Source organism: Ahaetulla prasina, chromosome 15 (genome assembly GCF_028640845.1).
Source record: "Ahaetulla prasina isolate Xishuangbanna chromosome 15, ASM2864084v1, whole genome shotgun sequence".
NCBI lineage: Eukaryota > Metazoa > Chordata > Lepidosauria > Squamata > Colubridae > Ahaetulla > Ahaetulla prasina.
The window spans coordinates 6,134,917-6,155,965 of NC_080553.1; the positions used below are offsets into that span (position 1 = coordinate 6,134,917).

Sequence of the window (21,049 nt, forward strand, 5' to 3'; positions counted from 1 at the left end):
GAGGAGGACTTACTCAAGTTTGGGCGATTATATGTGCCCACAGGACCACTCCGAGCCCTCGTCATGACCCAGTGCCACGACAACCCTGCAGCAGGACATTTTGGGTTCTTCAAGACCCTCCACCTGGTGACACGGACCTTTTGGTGGCCCAGTGCGGCATGATATACATGCCTACGTGACATCCTGCGTGCCGTGCCGGCAAGCCAAGACCGCCACGGGGCCCTCCCGGCTCCTCCAGCCCTTGCCGACACCCGACAGACCCTGGGGGCGATCTCTATGGATTTCCTGACAGACCTGCCGCCGTCCTCTGGGTTCACCACGGTGCTGGTGGTGGTGGACATGCTCACCAAGATGGCACACTTCATCCCATGCCGCGGACTGCCCACAGCCGCAAAAACGGCCCGTCTCTTTCTGCAGCACATCTTCCGCCTCCATGGTCTACCGGACAGGGTGGTTTCGGACCGCTGGAGTTCAGTTCACAGCCCGCTTCTGGAAGAGCCTGATGGCGCGTTGGAGGTGCAGGTATGTCTGTCGTCATCGCACCATCCGGTGACCGTCGGGGGTACAGAGAAGGTCATCGGTATACTGGAACAGTATCTCCGTTGCTTCATCAACCAGCAACAGGACAACTGGGCCGACTACCTGTCTCTGGCGGAGTTTGCTTTTAACAACTCTCAGCACACCTCTACTCAGATGACCCCGTTCTTTGCCAATGTGGGGTACTCTTCCCTCTGGCACCACCGGACTCTCCTGTTCCCGAAACGCAGACCTTCCTGACGGAATTGCATGCGGTCCAACAGTTGGTACGTCAGCAGCTGAATCGGGCAAAGGAGGACTACAAACGGTCCGCTGACCGCTCCCGACGGGCAACGCCCCCGCTGGCAGTTGGAGACCGGGTGTGGCTCTCCACCAAACACCTCCCGTCCGACCGGCCGGTAAAGAAGTTGGACCACCGATTCATCGGCCCGTTCCCTGTCGAGGCAGTCATCAACCCGGTAGCCTACCGACTGACCCTGCCACGATCCATGCGGATCCACCCCGTTTTTCACCGGTCCCTTCTGGTTCCTGAGGCCACACCGAGTCCCCTTCGGTGCCCAACAGCACCCGTCACTGTCGCCGAGGACGGGTCGGAGGAATACGAAGTCCACAGCGTACGAGACTCTCGCTGGCTAAAGGGTCGTTTCCAATATTTGATCGCGTGGAAGGGATACGGGACTGATTTCTCCTGGGTAGATGCCTCCGACGTTCATGCCCCTGACCTGGTGCAGGCCTTCCATGAGCAGAACCCAGCCCGACCGCATCCCGATCGTCAGCCCCGGGGGAAGGGCCCTGCGGTGAGGGATAGTGTTGTGACCCAGGTTCCTGGACCCAGACTCCTGGACTCGGATGATTCAGAAAATGAGGGAGAAGACCTGGCAAGCCCTGTTTCTCTTGAGCCCTCTCCCTCCCTGGCACCCACTCAAAGGGAGGGGCCGGCACGGCCTGATTCTCCCGGGCCTTCTTCTGATTTGGCAACGCCCAAGAACAGTTTTGGAGGGACGCAAGATTACGAAGGCTTGATCGACGTGCGCAGCAGCGGAAGAGTTGGGACAAAGCCAAGTCATAATTGTCATGCAGTGACATCTGCAGAGACTATAAATAGGAGGCGGGACTTCCTGGTTTTTTGTCTCGGACAAAGCAATGAATTTGGCGCGAGCTAACTATTTCATGGAGGGAAGAATATATTCGTGAGTAATTCTGGCCTTATCTATAATTTCCTCGTTATCTCCAGAAACTTGGCAGGCCCGTGGGTAGACGTGGCCAGGACATGTATCTATGTAAATAAAAGGGAAAAAAAAGGAAGGCCTCTGACGGACTCTTTGCTGGGAGTATTGGGGGAAGGGAAACAGAACACTTGCTTATTCCCTGGGTACAGGTACTCCTCGACTTATAACAACTTATTGAGCAACTATTCAAAGTTGCAATGGCTCTGGAAAATGTGACTTACGGCCAGAGGTGGAGTTCAGCTGGTTTGGACTGGTTCGGGCGAACCGGTAGCAGAAATTTTGAGTAGTTTGGAGAACCGGCAATTCACGACTCTGCCTGGCCCTGCCCTCCCACCCTCACCATTCCCTGTCCTATATTCGCTTGTTTTTTAGTTCAGCTGATTCACACGGCAGAGCAGATTGCTGTGCCTCAGTTGAGTTAAACAACAGCTCAGCTCACCAGAGCTGACACCGAGGGCAGCCTTTGAGTGCTGGGCACTCATAGAACCGGTAGGAAAAGATTTGGAATCCCACCACTGCTTATGGCATTTTTCACACTTATTGTCATGTCCCAGTCCCACTCCGACGAACGAGTAAAGGGAGTCCGTAACAAACTTGGCAACAAAGCCTTTGCAGCTTGCCAAGTTCCTTCAAGGTTTATCAGGGCAGGCAGGAGTCCAAGTTGTGACTTCAGCGATAGGGTCCAGTATCAGCAAACTAGATAAGACTTTGCTTGACTCAAGGTTGGAATGCCAAAAGCAGGTCCTTTATATAGGCTGTGGGGTGTGGCTCCATGACTCAGCATTTATCCAGGCCTGCCCCACCCCTCCTTCTGCTGGCGTCGCCTCTCAGATCTCCGGAAGCGAGGGTCCTCCCACCCTAAATTGTCTTCAGCTGGATCTGCTGTCAGCTTCTGGGAAAGGGAGGGGTCAGAGGGAGTAGGCCCGAGTAATTCCAGCACCTGGCTGGCTTCCTGCTCTGAAGGCTGAGCCAAAGGAACACATGCTGTATGAGTTAGGTTTATCGGGCTTGTCCTTTCACTCCTGGAATCCTCTCTGGGCATGGGGCCAGGGCCGGGGGCTGGAGGCATGACAGGCCGTTCATCTTCATTATCAGACTCCAGTCTGATAAAAGGCCCAGTTGGAGTTGGGAGGGGCCCGGCTGAGGAGAGGAGGGAGGACCAGTCACAACACTTATGACCTTTGCAGCATCCCCATGAACATAAGATCAAAATTCAGACACTTGGCAACAGGCTCATATTTACGATGGTCACAGTGTCCTGGGGTCACGTGACCCCCTTTTGCGACCTTCTGACAAGCAATGAGGTTCACTTAACCACCAACGTAACCAACTGCAGTCATTCGCTTAAGAATGGTGGACAGAAAGGTCATAAAATGGGGACAAAACTCACTTAACAAATATCTCAGCAAACGGAAAAGTTGGGCTGAATTGTGGCTGTAACTTTAGGACTATCTGTATGAAGGACAATTCCTTCAGACAGGCTTCATATCAATTCCAACAGGTATGCAAAAATGCATAGCCAGATGATAAGTTCCATATCACTTCCCAACTAGAGCAGGGGTCTCCAAAATTGGTGTTGTGATCTGTCGGCTCCCGGCCCCTCCAGCAGCCAAATCAGAGGAGGAGGAGGCGTGGGAGTCGGAGTCAGCATCAAGGCATCCTGGGATCTTTGAGGGGGAAGAGGGAATGGAGCTGGCAGAGATAGAGAGAGACAGAGGCAGAGCTTGGGCTGTCCGTCAGCCCTCAGCTGGAGAGTCAACAGCCCCCAGGTCTTGAGGTGGTTGATGAAAAAGAGGAGGAACAGCTGGGTCCAGTGCCTGATGCGCGGATACGCAGAAGGCAGAGGAGAGGAGAGCAGTGGAAATCTATGGGCCAGTCCTTGGGACGGAAGATAGCTCTGGGGATAAAAGGCAGGGAGCAAAGATGAGAAGATGTGGCAGACAACTATTAATCTCCCTGCCGGACAGACTTGTTAGCCTGCTGTGAGAGAGAAATTTTTGCCAGCGCTCCTAATAAAGGAATCATTGCTTCGACTAATGAGGGTTTAGACATCATAAGGGATGACTAGAAGTATCTTTTTCCTACAACAGCTCGAGATCTTTCCACCTGAAAAGGAAGCCTCGTTTAATTCCTTCAATTCTTTTTTTTTTTTTTTGAACAATATTCTTCGGTTGCTTTTATCTCTTCCACTTTGGGGGCTCTGTGTCCCTTCAGAACGGATTGGAAGCAAGCAGAATGATTTAGCGCTTAATACCTTCTGATCATTGTTAGGAGGATTTACGCACATTAATTAATTTTGCTTCACATTCTTTGTTACGGTCCCACCTTGGCGAAATCTCACAAATACACAGCACGCTTGGTCGATTCCTTTAGCAGTTGATTAATTGTACAGGTAGTCCTCGACTAACAATCACAACGGAGCCCCACATTCCTGTTGTTAAGCGAGAAGTGAGTTTTGCCCTATTTTACTTGCCATGTTTGCTTTTTTTGTTCAAAAAAGTTTTATTTTGACATACTTATCCAATAACATATCCAATAACATATTTAATGTACCATCATATACAATTAATCGGATCTGCCCGGTCACCACCCCCTTCCTTTTCCTTTTACTCTCCTTCTCTACCTTTTTCTACTTTCCATAACCATCCTTCCCCTCTTATCTACATCCTCTCCTCTTTCCTCCCTACTCCTTTCTTCTCCCTCTTCCCCTCTTCCTTCCTTTCCTCCTCCTCCTCTTCTCTTTCCTCCTTCTACTTCCTTCTTTCCCATCATTCTAAAGTAGTAGCCAGGCAGGTCCGATCTTACATTAATTATACATCTTCAATCATCTTTGTACATTAACTATCAATCCATTTTCTGCCCCCTCTCCCTCCCTTCCCCTTCCTCCCCCCACCCCCCAGGACTTCCGAGAACCGAATACAGGGTATAAAACTAACAACAAAAATTAAAATCTAGCACAAATCATAATCCATAGTCATTGCTTAAAACCTCCACTCCCCTTCCAAAGACAAAGAAGATACTTTTCTTCCAATCCATAATATATCTTGCCATGTTTGTTAGGTGAATGCCAGCAATTGTTAAGTGAGTCACCAGGTTGTTCAATGAATCTGGCTTCCCCGTTGACTTTGCTCATCAGAAGGTTGCAAAAGGGGATCACGTGACCCCTCTGGACACTGCGACTGTCATAAATATGAGTCAGCGGCCAAAGCATCTGAATTTTGATCACATGATCACAGCGACACTGCAAGGGATAGCTCAGGCTGTTAAGAAGCCTGTTATTAGAACACAGCAGCCTGCAATTACTGCAGGTTCAAGCCCGGCCCAAGGTTGACTCAGCCTTCCATCCTTTATAAGGTAGGTAAAATGAGGACCCAGATTGTTGGGGGGGCAATAAGTTGACTTTGTAAAAAATATACAAATAGAATGAGACTATTGCCTTATACACTGTAAGCCGCCCTGAGTCTTCGGAGAAGGGCGGGATATAAATGTAAACAAAAAAAAAAAAGAGTCACAAGTGTGAAAAACGGTCAGAAGTCACTTTTTCCCATGCTGTTGTAACTTTAGTGAACGGTCACTAAATGGACTGTTGTATGTCAAGGACTACCTGTACTTAATAATACAGAGGTTACGTGCCTCTCCAAGTGGTGAAGAAAATAAAGACTGGCCTTACCTCTAGCAGCTGGATTGCTCCCTCATGTTCTTTCTTTGCCTCAACCTGAGCCTTAAAAAGAAAGAAAAAGAGAAGGATAACTTATGAATGATAACTTATTTTGCTCTGCAATAAATTTTGTAGAAATGACACCATCCCAAAGGTACTTTTTTTTCAAGAGGCATAACTGGACTTTCTGGTTTTTTCTTTGAAGAAGTTTCACTTCTCATCCAAGAAGCTTTGTTGTGTCTGCGCCCCCAGAGCCGGCCCTCCTGCCAGAAAGTGACTTGGAAAGTGAGGGGGAAGGGCCGTCAGGACTTACCTTGGGAGCACCGGCTTCCCTGGCTCAGCTCCAGGAGCCAGAAGCAGGCCAGGTGGAAGAGATAACGAGGCCTCCGTCCCCTGACTCTTTCCCCTCCCAGGTTACGCCTTCAGACCCAGCTGATGGCAATCAGGCTTGGTTGAACCCTAGGTTTCGGAGGCAGGAGAGGAGGGAACAACAGAAGCAGGGGTGGGGCAGGCCTAGGAAGTGCTGAGTCATGGAGCCACACCCCACAGGATATAAAGGCAGCCAGAGATGCTGTGTCTCTTCGTAGCAGGCAAATTAACTGCTGAACTAAGAGCTGAAGTACTGTTTGACTTATTGGCGTCGAGGGAGATAACGGAGCCACTTGGCATACGCTCGCTCTTTTGCTGCCAGGGCTGATAGTGCCGGCTAATTAAGCCAACACTTGGATGGAGGCGAGGGAGGACAGAACAAGCTTCTTCAGCTCTGACTGGATGGTGGGGAATGGAAGGATTTTGATTCCTTGCAGACAGCTGGTCATTTGCATCCTTTTAGGGGGTCATTGAGGCCACTTGGAGGTTTATCTGTATCCTCACGGTCACCTGAGTGGTGCAAATGGATGTGGAGCCTTCTTGGAACTGCTGAAAGGACTGTGTTGTAGGTTGGAGATAGATGATATCGTATCCCTCCCCCTCTGTTGAGAGAGGGTTGTTTAATTTTGACATAGATGGCTTCTTTGACCCCTCTTTCAAACCAGCGGTTCTCTCTGTCCAAAATGTGGATTTTGCTGTCTTCAAAAATGTGGGCTTGGTCTTTTAAATGCAGATGGACTGCTGAATCTAGTCCGGATGGATTTGTTCTCCTATGTTGTGCCATGTGTTTATGAAGTGGTTGTTTTATTTCCCCAACATGGCTCTACACATGGCTCACTGCATTGTACTCAAACCCATGCAAGTGACCAGCTGTCTGCAAGGAGCATAAATCCTTCCATTCCCCACCATCAGGTCAGAGCTGAAGAAGCTTCTTGGATGAGAAGCGAAACGTCTTCAAAGAAAAACAAGAAAGTCCAGTTGCCTCTTGAAAAAAGGACCTTTGGGGCAGCCATGTCCTGGATGACTGAGGATCTCCATGATGCCATTGTTTGTGGTATCCTCCAGGCTGAGTTTTGAACGCTTTTCCTAATGCTCAGATGAAGGGAGCAATTTTCAGGAATTTGGCAGTCATCATCTGTCATAAATATCAAAGAATCTTGGACCAGATTTGTTTTGGCAAAGAGGTATTTTTAGGAGAATTAACGGATGAAACAAGTCCCTTAAACATTCACCTGAGCTCGGAAGTGGGTTGATTTAAATCAGGGATCTCCAACCTTGGAAACTTTTAAGACTTGTGGACTTCAACCTCCAGAAATTCCACAAGTCTTAAAGTTGCCAAGGTTGGAGATCCCTGATTTAAAGGGGGAAAAAAATCAGAAGAAAATTCTACATGATGTTTCTCGTTTGGATATTTTTTTTGGGGGGGGGGGGAATCAAAGAGAAAAGAAATAAGTCCAGCGTCTTTCCCCATAAAAGAAGTTCCCCCCAAACGCCTTCAAACAGATGGTAGTCTTTGACTTACGAACAAGTTTGGAACTCTAATTTCCATGGCCACGCAAGGAGGTTATTTTATGACCTGATTTTATGACCTTTTTTTTTTTTTTGCCAAAATCAGGTACTTGGATGCTGTAATGGTCATAAGTGCAAGGACTGGTTGTAAGTTACTTTTTTCAGGGCCGCTGTAACTGAACAGTTACGTGGCCAACTGAAAGCTCACTAAATGAATGGTTGTTCACTAAATGAATGAGGACAACCTTTAAATGCATCTGAAAATGAGAGCAAAAAACAGAAAGTTTTTTTTTCTGAAAAAGAGAGAAACTTTCTGGAAATTGGAGGGCAGGAGGGATTTTTTTTGACAAAGTTTAATCTGTGTGTGTGTGTGTGTGTGTGTGTGTGTGTGTGTGTGTGTGTGTGTTGGCATATAGAAGTGATGTCCCACTGAGGGATGAACCGGAAACCCCAGTTTTGGTTTTCATCCAACTGTACCAGTTTACCTATGCTAGTAAAAGAACTTTGAAAGATGCTGGTTTCAGAGTCTTTTCTACAGGAGGGGTTTTCTGAAATGCTGACTTTAAACCGAAACTGGGGTTTCCAGTTCGTCCCTCAGTCATACAAACCCCAAAATCTCCACCCTCATGACCCTACTGCCGGTCACATTCTCCAATCCCCAACCCTCCCGTGTTGAAGCATCACTCCAACCACTCCTTCTCCAGATGCGAACCCAGCCTGACCTTGACCTGCAGGAAAATATGTTGTTATGTCTAATCATCCCTTGCACTACCACCCTCCTCCCCTCTTTTCCCACAGCGGAGAATTGTGACAGTGTATGGAAGCCTTCGGCCTAATATGGCTTCCAAAGCTGACACATTCCAAAGCTGACACATCTGCTCTCTACGACCTCAAGACCGGCCCCTGGATCTTGGATTACTTGATCCAGAGATGGGCTGCTGGGGTTCAAAGAAGTTTGGGAGAAAGTCTAGCTAAGATTCTGTGCAGTTTAGAGAACCCCCAAATCCCACTCCTGGTTGGCTCCACCTGTTGTGTCTGCGCCCCCCGTGCCGGGCCTCCTGCCAGAAAGTGACTGGGAGCCAGGCCTGCTGCCAGAAAGTGACTTGGAAAGTGAGGGGGAAGGGCCATCAGGACTTACCTCTGGCTCAGCTCCAGGAGCCAGAAGCAGGCTAGGTGGAAGAGATAAGGAGGCCTCTTCCCCCTGACTCTTTCCCCCCCCAGGCCACGCCTTCAGACCCGGCTGATGGCAATCAGGCTTGGTTGGACCCTAGGTTTCGTAGGCAGGTGAGGAGGGAACAACAGAAGCAGGGGTGCAGAGTCATGGAGCCACACCCACAGGATATAAAGGCAGTGAGCACTGCTGTGTCATTTTGTAGCCGGCAAATCAACTGATTAACTAAGAGCTGAAGTGACTCACCAGCGTCGAGGGAGATATCAGAGAACTTGGCAGACGCTGGTTATTCTGCTGCCAGAGCTGATAGTGCTGGCTAATTAAGCCATCACTCGGACGGAGGCGAAGGAGGACAGAACACCACCCAACCTGTCCCTCCCCTCCCAGGAGTCCCCACACGGCCCATTTTGGATGCAGGTAAGTGCAGGGCATGCATGGAGAGTGAAAAACAGGCCTACCGGAAGTTCAGGAAGGCCAGAAACGCACCCGTTTCCAGCCTCCAGAGGGCCTCTGGAGCCTGGGGAGGCCATTTTCACCATCCTGGAGGCTCAAGGAAAACCTCCAGAGACCGGAGAGGGCAAAAATGCCCCACCCTGCCGTGGTGCAGGAGGCCGACTAGGCTGCGCCCACCATGGCCACGCCCACCCAGCCACTGAGCAAAGAACCCCTTGCTAAAATTTTTGAAGCCCATCCCTGACTCGATCTGTATGCCAAACTATATACTGAATTAGGCAGTCAGATCCATAGAGGTGAGAAGTTTGAGGTTTGAGGTTTGCAATATGAAATGTCCTTTGCAACCTAATAAGAAACGACTATCTTATCTCGTCTCACAGATTTCCATAATAATACATCTTTTCAAAATTCGAGCCTGTCATAATGAAAGGAGAAAGACAGAGAAATAGACAGAGAGAGAGAGAAATAGACAGCAATCTTGGGTTCTTGACCAACATGGTTATCCTTATTGGATCACCTTATCAGTATCCATTTCCTCTTGAAGGACATTATTAAGGTTCTGTCTGGTTTTGGGAGTTGGCTACGAAGAACTGGCCAGGAGAGACGTTTCATATATCCTGTAATTGGATAATTGTTCCGATCACATTGTAAGGAGCAACGAGAAAAGACGGTTATTAAATTTACTGGCCTGCAAGTGGACAATTTCATAAAGCACAGAGAGAGAGAGAGAGAGAGAGAGAGAGAGAGAGAGAGAGAGAGAGAGAGAGAGAGAAGGAGGGAGAGGGAGAGCCGAAACTTCTCTGCAGAAATTCACTGCAGCAATTTCTACCCTTCCATTGGCTACTGGGGTCTGCCCAGGGGTGATATTAAAAATGGGCGTCCCGGAAGTCCAGAAATGGACCTGTTTCCAGCCTCCGGAGGGCCTCCGAAGCCCGGCGGACGCCGTTTTCATCCTCCCAGAGGCTTGAGGAAAACCTCTGGAGCCCAGGCCCCCAGAAAACACCCCCCCCGCCGTTGTGCAGGAGGCAAAATAGGCCACGTCCATCATGGTCACACCCACCCAGCAACTGGGCAGAGATCTGGTTGTTAAAATTTCTGAATCCCACCCCTGGGTCCGCCCGCCTCTTCTCTTACCTGTTGCAACAGTTCAATTTCCTTCTGTTTTGAGTTGAGAATAGCCAAGGCCTGTTCATGCTCTAGTTCCAGCTGTTGCCGCCGTTCAGCAGCCTCTCGCATATGCTGGGGAGAGGAAGGAAGACAACCACTGTGGATGAAGCTAGCAAGCCGTAGGGAGTCTACGACTTACAAGCAGAATTTCCATCGCTAAGCAAGTTGGTTGTTAAGGGTTAGGGCCCTTCAGAGTTAGAGATGTGCTTGATTTTGGTTTTTTTAATATTTTGCTTTGATGCAAACTTTCATCTTTCATTAAACACTTCATGATCTGGGTACAAATATTTTGTGCAACAACAATTAAAATTTAAAGCTATGTTCATTATTTTATCTATTCTTAAATTAATAGTAATACATAACATATCTACTATTATAACAATCCTCTTCTTAATTATATAAATTTGTTAATACATTTACCATATTTCACTCCTCTACTTTTATTTCTAATTTTCATCTTTATTCTCTAACCATTGATAAAATAATCCCCATATACTATAATAATCAGATTCTTCCTTTTCTTTAATTGCAAGTGTTAATCTATTCATTTCTGCACATTCTAATATTTTCTTAATCACGTATCACACAGTCCATAGGGATCTCTTCACTTTTCCAATTTTGTGCAAATACAATTCTAGCTGCAGCTATTACATGAATAATTAAATATACATTTTCTTTACTATAAGTTTCTGGTAAAATCCCCAACAAGAATAATTCAGGTTTGAAATTGATATGTTGTTGTATCATCTTCTCCAACCACATACCAATTTTTGTCCAATATTTTTTAGCTTCTATCCATGTCCACCACATATATGTTAAGGTATTTTGGGATTGGCAAAAATGTTTAAAGATAATCAGCTGAATTTTGGAAATGTCATCAGAGGCATGCTTGATTTTGTGATTTGATGCATTTGTCAAGTAAATCACTCTGATTGTTAAGTGAATCAAACGGTTGTTGAGCGAATCTGGTGTCTAACCTTGATTTTGCTGATCTCTGTAAGGACCTGCCAACGCTATCGTCTCAGGAAAATATGACTCTTGAAACAATTGGAATTTCAAAAGGCGCTTTTACTGGGAGAAAGGGATTGCAGAGAAGTTAGGAGGAGTCTGAAAACTGTGCGCGAAGCGTTAGGCTAATTTTTCCCTTCAACCCCCAGCCAAAGACCCAAAGTCCAGCGGTGGCCAGTAGGATGCCGCCAAGATGTTTTGAGAATTCCGAGACAGGATGGTGATAACAGGGCTTCCTCAGGACACCAAGACCTTGAGTAACAGGCTGGGACCGGCTGAGAGGGAGAGTCTGTGAAGATGGCCCATTCCCAGTGGTGGGATTCAGCCAGTTCGCACCACTTCGGGAGAACCGGTTGTTAACTTTCTGAGCAGTTTGGTGAACTGGTTGTTGGAAGAAATCATTAGGGCAGAGAACTGGTTGTTAAATTATTTGAATCCCACCACTGCCCATTCCCCCTCTTTAATCCCCAAGCAGTTGTCCCAAAGGTGCTTTTTTCAAGGGGCAACTGGACTTTCTGGTTTTTCTTTGAAGATTTTTCACTTCTCATCCAAAAAGCTTCTTCAGCTCTCTCTGGATGAGAAACGAAATGTCTTCAAAGAAAAAACCAGGAAGTCCAGTTGCCCCTTGAAAAAGCACCTTTGGGACAACCATGACCTGGATGACTGAGAATCTCCATAAAACACTCCCAAGAGGTAAGAGCAAAAGCCAAAGTATGCAAAGCCTTCAGTCCATGAAGCCTCCCCTCACTCCCCTTCAGAATGGCAGTGTTCGGACAGGGACTGGACAGTCTCAAATGGTGATCATGTGACCCCAGGACACTGCAACCATCATAAATATATAAGTAAAAGTCAAGGTTTCCTCTATCCAGTTGTGTCTGAGTTTAGGGCACCGGTTCTCAACCTGCGGGTCGGGACCCTGTTGGGGGTCGTATGACGATTTGCCAGGGGTCGCCTAAGACCATCGGAAATATGGGAAGTATACTTGCGAGTTGAAGAATCCTGCTCCAATGGTTGACTCCACAAGCCAGCTGCAGGCTCTTCAAATCGCTAGCCGAATTTGGCTTCAGGCGCGATGAATTAAAAAAGAGAGAAATCTTTGTTCTGATGTCTCCCTCTCAAGCCAGCTGCAATCACTCCCAATCGGTAATCTAATCTGGCTTCAGGTGCCATAAACTTAATAGGGGAGGAGTCTCGCTTTAATGCCTCCGTCCTCAAGGCAATCGCAAGCAGTTCAAATCGCTAGCCAATACGGCTTCAGGCACAATAAATTCAAAACAAAAATAATTTTATGGTTGGGGTCGCCACATCTTGGGGAATTGTATTAAAGGGGTCACCACATCGTGGGGAATTGTATTAAAGGGGTCGCCACATCGTGGGGAATTGTATTAAAGGGGTCGCCACATCATGGGGAATTGTATTAAAGGGGTCGCAGCACTATAAAGGTTGAGAACCACTGGTTTAGGGGATGATGCTCAGCTCCGTTTCTTGGCTGATTGAGCCAGCATTGCCCAAAGATCCTTTCCATGTGATGTGGCCAGTGTGGCTATACATCAAGGCTCATGAAACACTGATACCTTCCCACCAAAGTGGTACCTATTCATCTACTCACATTCACAAGCTTTTGAACGGCTAGGTGAGCAGGAGCTGGAGCAAGGAACGGGAGCTCACCCCATCACATGGTGCTTAGATCTCAAACCCTTTCCAGCTGACAAGCTCAGCGTCTTTAACAGCCGAGCCATCATGCCCCCTCATAAGTATACGTGGTTGACAAATGCCTGAATTTTGATCACATGATTGTGAGGAGGCTGCAATGGTTTGAAGTGCAAGGATGGGTTGCCTTTATTTCAGTGCTGTTGTAACTTTGACCGGTCATTAACTGGATGATTGTAAGTTGAGGATTGCCTGTACTTCCTTCTATGACAGGGCTCTCCAACCTTAGTCCCTTTAAGACTTGTGGACTTCAACTCCCAGAGTTCCTCAGCCAGCTTTGCTGGCTGAGGGACTCTGGGAGTTGAAGTCCACAAGTCTTAAAGGGACCAAGGTTGGAGACCCCTGTTCTATGAGGTTCCAAAGCTTCTGGTAGCAAGATCAACCCTACCTTTAGGACTTGCTCTAAGTTCTCCAGTTTGGCTTGGATCTGGTGTTTCCCCCAGAGAGCCAAATCTCGTTCTTTGGTTACTACAGCAAGGACTTCTCTGAGCTGGTCATCGTTGTTTTACACCTAGAATGCAAACAGGAAGGGGGGGGGAAAATGAGGGTAAAAACCACTTTCCATGCTCACATTCTTGTTAACAGAAGGTGAACAATTGTTTCTGAGTGAGATTCCTTCTATTATTTATCCCCCAACTATAGAAGACATGAGAAGTTCTGGAGTTCAACCATTCTAGTAGTTGGATTGATTTTAATGTGAGAGAGTCACAAAAGACAACACCCCAAAGTCAAGGAACTACCATCTCAGGGAAACAATCAAACATAAACAGCAATAATCAAGGAGCCGCCAAGAACAGTCCCACCAACACCGACAGGGCAAGCCAGTTGTATAGAAACAGAGAGCAGACCCCACTCCCTTCTATCCCTGATGATGTTACCTAGTTGGGTAATGAAACAACTGCAAGAAAACAACCACCCTCAGAAAGCAGCAAGGACCCCACAATCCTCCTCCTCCTCTTCCTCCTTCTCCTCTCTCCCTTTCCTCTATTCCACAAACTCTCACTCCCTTCTAGCACTGATGATATTACCTAGTTTGGTAATGAAACAACCACCAAGGTCGAAGAGCACCCAGACCCATGGGCCTCCTCCTCCTCCTCCTCCTGCTGTCAGCAAACCCCACTCCTTTCTAGCACTGAAGATATTATCTAAGTTGGCAATGAAACAATTTTGCAAGAAAACAACGAATCTCAGATAGCATCAAGGACCTCACAGTCCTCCTCCTCCTCCTCCCTTCTAGCACTGATGATGTTACCCAGTTGGGTACTGAAACATCGGCAAGAAAACAACCAAGCTCAGAAAGCAGCGAGGACCCAACAAATGAGGAACAAAAGAGATCCAGATAGACATTGGTCCAAGGATGCTTGATAAGAGCCAAGGTGGCACAGTGGTTAGAATGTAGTACTGCAGGCTACTTCTGCTGACTACTGGCTACAGCAGTTTGGCAGTTCAAATCCCACCAGGCCCAAGGTTGACTCAGCCTTCCATCCTTCTGAGGTGGGTAAAACAAGGACCCAAATTGTTGGGGGCACTCTGTAAACCGCTTAGAGTGGGTTGTAAAGCACTGTGAAGTGGTATATAAGTCTAAGTGCTATTGCTATTGCTAAAGCTCCAGCATTTGGCTCTGGCAGTGACATTTGGTGGTGAAAGATGAGCCTGGCATCACATGGGCATCACAGAATTAAATTCACCAACCAAGAAGAAGAGAACAATGCAATGTGCCGTCACCTTTCCAAAACTTCAGGTTTTGGTTGCAGCCTTAAGCCAATTCAAAGAATTTTTTCCTCTGATTTTAAGGGGCAGCCCTTCCTTTAACTGAAAGCCTCATCTGGCAAATTCCCTGGATGTACTGTAATACCTTGGATGATACGCTTGCATATTGGAAGTTCAAAGGATCCTTTCCATCCCCAACATTTTTCCGTTCATTTTCCTGCAAGGAAAGCAAAGAGGGATTCAGGCATTGCAATGGTATTTTGTTCAAATGTTGCCGTTAGGTTGGATGGTGCTGGGATGAGAAGGGAAAATGTCACGTAAAGAAATGGAGGGTTTTATTCATTTATTTATTTGTATCTCACCTTTATTATTTTTACCAATAACTCAAGGCGATGTAGAATAGAATAAAATAGAATAGAATAGAATTTTATTGGCCAAGTGTGATTGGACACACAAGGAATTTGTCTTGGTGCATATGCTCTCAGTGTACATAAAAGAAAAGATATGTTCATCAAGGTACAACATTTACAACACAATTGATATTCAACATGCCTTCCTCCTCCTATTTTCCTCACAACAACAACTCTGTGAGGTGGGTTGGACTGACCCCAAAGTCACCCAGCCAGCTTTCAAGTTAATGCAAGATGACAACTCCCCGTAACCTGGTGATTGGCACAAAGTCACCTAGCCAGCTTTCAAGGCTAAGGCAGGACTAGAATTCACCGTCTCCTAGTGATGGGCCCAAAGTCACCCAGCTGGCTTTCAAAACTAAGGCAGGACTAGAATTCCCAGTCTCCTAGTGATTAGCCAAAAGTCACCCAGCCTGCTTTCATGCCTAAAACGAGACTTGAACCCACTGCCTCCTGGTTTCATGGCTAAGTGGGACGAGACTAGGACTCGCGGTCTCCTGGTCATTGGCCCTAAAGTGATTCCTTTAACAAGCGCAATGATTCACTTAATGACCATGGCAAAAGGCATGACTCGCTTAATTGCCTTGCTTAGAAATTCTGATTCCAATTGTGGTCCTAAGTCGAGGACTACCTGTACAAAAAAAAATCTCAGACAGAATCTCCCAAGAACCATTCATGCCTTCCACATCTTCTCTGAGATATCTATCTTTAATAAAGCATCCCGTGAGATATGGCAATTCATCAAAAATGTAATCTCCCCCCTCTCCCTCCCTCCCTCCTTTCCTGTTTCTGCCTTCCAGAGTTGCTGCTTAATAAGAAATAGTCCACTGAACTGTTACAACTAGCTAATATCCTGTGATCTCTGACGGGAAGAATGCAAAATACCCCCCAAATAATAATAATAAAATAAAAACCACCGCAGGATAGAACAAATGTTTTTTAGGGAAAAAAATTAAATAGAACAAGTTGCCTTTTTAAGTGAGTTGTGTGTCTTTTTGTGGGGGGAAAGCCAAGCCAGCAGCTCTTCCCGGCATGGAAAATAAATGCAATTTAAAACAACACAGCAAGAGTAATAAAAATCTTTCAGGGCCACCGTAAGCCAAAAAAGAAAAGAAAAAGAAAAGAAATTCAACGCAGGAAGAAAGAACAAGTCAGTAAAATTTAACCCACTGTTGTTTCTGAAGTAAGATTCTGTATCGCCTGGAGTGAAGCATCTCTTTTTTAATGTTTTATTTAGTTCACACGTCATTCCTCTTCGTTGTATAAGGGGTGTGCATAAGAGCACCAGTGTGCCTACTGTTCCTGTCCTAATGTTCCCTTTGATTGTATAGATTGTAATTCGTATAGTTATTTCATGCTTATGCTTATATATACTGTTGTGACAAATAAATAAAATAAAAATAAAAAGTATTTGGTTGCCTAGTTAAAAACACAAAAACGAACCAAAAAACTGAGGCCAAGCGGGAGGGGGAAAATTATGTAAATGCCAGAGACCTTAAAATATCAGGGGGGGGGGAGGGGGGGAAGCCAAGTCAACAAAGAACAAAGGCAGCATTGGGTCGAAGTCGAACCACACCAAAATGTGCAGACGTCTTGAGAGTTGAACCAAAAAAAAAACACCGTGTGGTGTTCTTTCCTTTCACCTCCCTCTCTGAATAATTTGCCACTGTGGGGGTCCTTGGTGCTCTCTGAGCTTGCAGATGTTTCATCAGTGCATTGTTGATGTTATCTAGTTGGGTCATGAAACATCTTCAAACAAATAACCCAGCTCAGAGAGCACCAAGGACCCCACAATCCCCCTCCTCATTTTCCTCCTCCTCCCGCTCTTCCTCCCTCCTTCTCTCTGCATATTACATTCCCTTCTAGCACTGATGTTACCTAGTCAGGTAATGAAATACCTGCAAGCAAATAACCAAGTTCGAAGAGCACTAAGAACCTCATAATGCAACCCTCAAGCTACAAATATTCTCTTTTATTGCTAATTTGCCCGTCTATTGCTGTTGAGGGTTTGTTGACGTCCCTGTCTTTTCTCTAACCTTGGGAGTGTCTTTATCCTCTCCATCCAGCTTCTAATGAGGCAAAACAATCTGGAACTGAACACGCTCGAAACTGTAGAAATGGTGGTAGACTTTAGGAGACACCCTTCCATACTTCCACCTCTCACAATATTTGACAACACAGTATCAACAGTAGAAACCTTCAAATTTTTAGGTTCTATCATATCGCAAGATCTAAAATGGACAGCTAACATCAAAAACATCATCAAAAAAGGACAACAAAGAATGTTCTTTCTGCGCCAACTCAGAAAGCTCAAACTGCCCAAGGAGCTGCTGATTCAGTTCTACAGAGGAATTATTGAGTCTGTCATTTGCACCTCTATAACTGTCTGGTTCGGTTCTGCAACCCAACAAGACAGAAACACAGACTTCAAAGGATAATTAGAACTGCAGAAAAAATAATTGCTACCAACCTGCCTTCCATTGAGGACCTGTATACTGCACGAATCAAGAAGAGGGCCGTGAAAATATTTACAGACCCCTCACATCCTGGACATAAACTGTTTCAACTCCTACCCTCAAAACGACGCTATAGAGCACTGCACACCAGAACAACTAGACACAAGAACAGTTTTTTCCCGAAGGCCATCACTCTGCTAAACAAATAATTCCCTCAACACTGTCAAACTATTTACTAAATCTGCACTACTATTAATCTTCTCATAGTTCCCATCACCAATCTCTTTCCACTTATGACTGTATGACTGTAACTTTGTTGCTGGCAATCCTTATGATTTATATTGATATATTGACCATCATTTGTGTTGTAAATGTTGTACCTTGATGAACGTATCTTTTCTTTTATGTACACTGAGAGCATATGCACCAAGACAAATTCCTTGTGTGTCCAATCACACTTGGCCAATAAAAAATTCTATTCTATTCTATTCTATTTAGCTTTTCCTAAGATCTTCTGTTGAGTTGGTTCACCAACTCTTCCAAAGGTTCAGATCTCTTAAATTTCTCTTTTAAATAGCAGCGATGACATACCCGGACTTAGGGGGAACCTGAAAAATGTGGTGCCAGGCTATCAAAACACAAGGAACCAGTGACATCCAGAAAGTGCCGGCTGTTAAAAGCCAAGGGAGGGCTCAGCTCAACCATCCAACCAGTTTTATTCCCCTGCCCCTTTATGTATGATGGCTGAGAAACCATCTGCATTTTAAATAGCTCTGTTCCACAATTAGATTCTTTCTTTCTTTTTAAAGATGCAAATTAAAACATGTCCTAATAAAAGAGCATCAACACGGCAACCGATTGGAGTTTGTTCTTTAATGATAGCCTGAGAACAGAGCATTTGATATGCGAAGGGTAAAAATAGTCACGAAGGAAATAAACAAACTGCCTATCTGAGATTCAGAGCCACCGGGCTCTTAGAAGAGCGAGACTTTTCTGCAATCAGAGTTCCTGGCAGGAAGTGCTGTGGTTAAAGTACCATCAAACAGTCCAGCAGGTGGACCCCTTCAAGGCTATCTAGGATACACATTGAGAGACCGATCCAAGGGACCAGCATGCCGTTTCTGAGAGCATCTATCCAGATGTGTTTGGGACGCTCATGAATCCAGACAGAATAAACATCTGTTTCAATTTCATCACCCCCTGTGGTAACTTCCATCATTTAAGCTATGCCTTCCTTCCATCAGCCTCCATCCTTAGTTAGTCTTCTTCTTCTTCCTCTTCCACCACCTCCTCCTCCTCCTCCTCCTGCCATATCCGTCATTGGATGTTGGCAATCATGTTGGCGATCCTATTTTATCAACAACCGCACGAAAAAGTGCTGTTGAGTTTTGTCCAAACCAGTCCCTTAGATTTTGAAGCCATTGAGGTTCTTCTTCTGTCTGGACCTCGTTTCAATCTTTCCTTGTTAGTTCCTTAGTTAGGATGGGTGATACATAATTGTATTTCTTAGGGAAATCAACATCCTTCATAGGGAAAGCGAGTGAGGTCTAGTGGTTAAGACACCAGGCTAGAAACCAGGAGACTGGGAGTTCTACTCCCGCCTTAGCCATGAAAGCCAGCTAGGTGACTTTGGACCAATCACATGGAGATAATGAGTTCTACTCCTTCCTTAGGTGTGAAAGAGTGACTTTGGACCAATCACCAGGACACGGTGAGTTCTAGTCCCACCTTAGGCATGAAAGCAGGCAGGGAGACTTTGGAGCAATCATCTGGAGATGGTGAATTCTAGTGCTTTCTTAGGTGTGAAAGATGGTTGAGTGACTTTGAGCCAATCACCAGAAGACGGTGAGTTCTAGCCTAGTGAGTGCTATTCTTCAAAGCACCTGAAGGCAGGACAAGAAGCAATGGGTAGAAACTAATCAAGGAGAGAAGCAACTTGGAACTAAGGAGAAATTTCCTGACAGTGAGAACAATTAATCAGTGGAACAACTTGTCTCCAGAAGTTGTGAATGCTCCAACACTGGAAGTTTTTAAGAAGATGTTGGATAACCATTTGTCTGAGGTGGTGTAGGGTTTCCTGCCTAAGCAGGGGGTTGGACAAGAAGACCTCCAAGGTTCCTTCCAACTGTGTTGTTCTGTTCTGTTCTGTTCTGTTCTGTTCTGTTCTGTTCTGTTCTGTTCTGTTCTGTTCTGTTCTATTCTATTCTATTCTATTCTATTCTATTCTATTCTATTCTATTCTATTCTATTCCTGCTTTAGACATGAAACCTAGTTGCTAAATTAATCCGTTCTCTGGTTTTGCATTGAAGGCATAAACTAGCCAGATATTCCTACCTGCAGTAACACGTCTAAAAGTGAACAATTCCATACAGATGTCCCTTTGCCTTCTCATCTTACACGTCCTCAAGAATCTGGGGATTTCAAGGGCCAAAGACTAAATTAAATATGTCAGTCTGGTTCCCTTCAGTTACCCTGGGCTGCAATTGTACCCCAAGGGATTCCTTCCACTGCTAATCCAATCTATTTAATGAAACTGATTAAGAGTAGAGTAAGTGGGAAGCTGACAGCAATCCAAAATGAAAAATTGGAGGTGTCCTCCTCTACTTCATATATATCCTTCTAATGGGAAGGGAGTGGGCTCTTTCTTATCTGCAGAACTACATCCCCAAAGGGTATATAAAACACATAGAAGAGATATATTACCACAAAGCTATCTCTTTTGGCGGTTTTTTAAAGTCAACTTTCCTGACATTTCCATAGCTTTCTACCTTGCAACAAAAGCACAATCTCAGCTTGACAAATTAATAACTATACTTATTATTGAGAAAGTCCTTTAAGTTTTAAACACTTGATAGATGCTGAACTGGGTTAACTTACGAGTTGATATTAATTAGATAGCATGCAAAGGGCACACATTTTTTATTTTTGAGTAGAGTAGGAAGCACACTTTTCATATCCCTTCTTCCGTGCAGGAATTGAAATAGGGAAATCTCTCAAAGACAATAAACTGACTTTTTCTTTCTATTTCGTAATACATTTTCCCATAAAGACGACAAAACTATAGTAAATGATAAGGAAATATATAAGGGTGGACATCCACTCTTCTACCCAAAGGCAAGCTTGTTGGTCAACTTCCTTCTTTTTATCTGATCATTGTTCTAAAGATGTTCAGCCACTCGCAACATTTGATAGTGCTGGACATTACAGTAGAGAAATAGAATCTTATGTCACCCCAAAATCGTTGGGGTGCTAGATGGGGGAAATGCATTTTTATATAAAAATATTAACTGAAGTCCATGTCCCTCTTACTTTTTGCTTTTTAATCTTCTACAAGGAGATGTTTCCTACAGACATCAAGAAACCTGGGGGAGAATGAAATTTAAGCTTCTGTGAGACCAGATGAAGCAGACACCCATACAAGGTTGGTGTTGGCGTTCGTGTTGGAGAAGAAGAAGAAGAAGGAGAAGGAGAAGGAGAAGGAGAAGGAGAAGGAGAAGGAGAAGGAGAAGGAGAAGGAGAAGGAGAAGGAGGAGAGGAGAGGAAGAGGAAGAGGAAGAGGAAGAGGAAGAGGAAGAGGAAGAAGAAGAAGAAGAAGAAGAAGAAGAAGAAGAAGAAGAAGAAGAAGAAGAAGAAGAAGAAGAAGAAGAAATTGAGTGAAAAT

The 21,049-nt window shown here is 45.5% G+C and overlaps 1 protein-coding gene across 1 annotated transcript in view; it reads right to left on the reverse strand.

Annotated features, from left to right (window-relative positions):
* Positions 1–13,308, reverse strand: part of RIMBP2 (RIMS binding protein 2) — an 87,361-nt gene extending 74,053 nt beyond the window's left edge. Inside the window, exons 1-3 of the mRNA XM_058158629.1 lie at positions 13,200–13,308; positions 10,061–10,165; positions 5,437–5,487 (exon numbers count right to left, since the gene is read on the reverse strand). Of these exons, the coding sequence (XP_058014612.1) occupies positions 5,437–5,487; positions 10,061–10,162 (153 nt within the window). The 5' untranslated portion in view covers positions 10,163–10,165; positions 13,200–13,308. The remainder of the gene's footprint in view (positions 1–5,436; positions 5,488–10,060; positions 10,166–13,199) is intronic.
* Between the last annotated feature and the right edge of the window lie 7,741 nt (positions 13,309–21,049).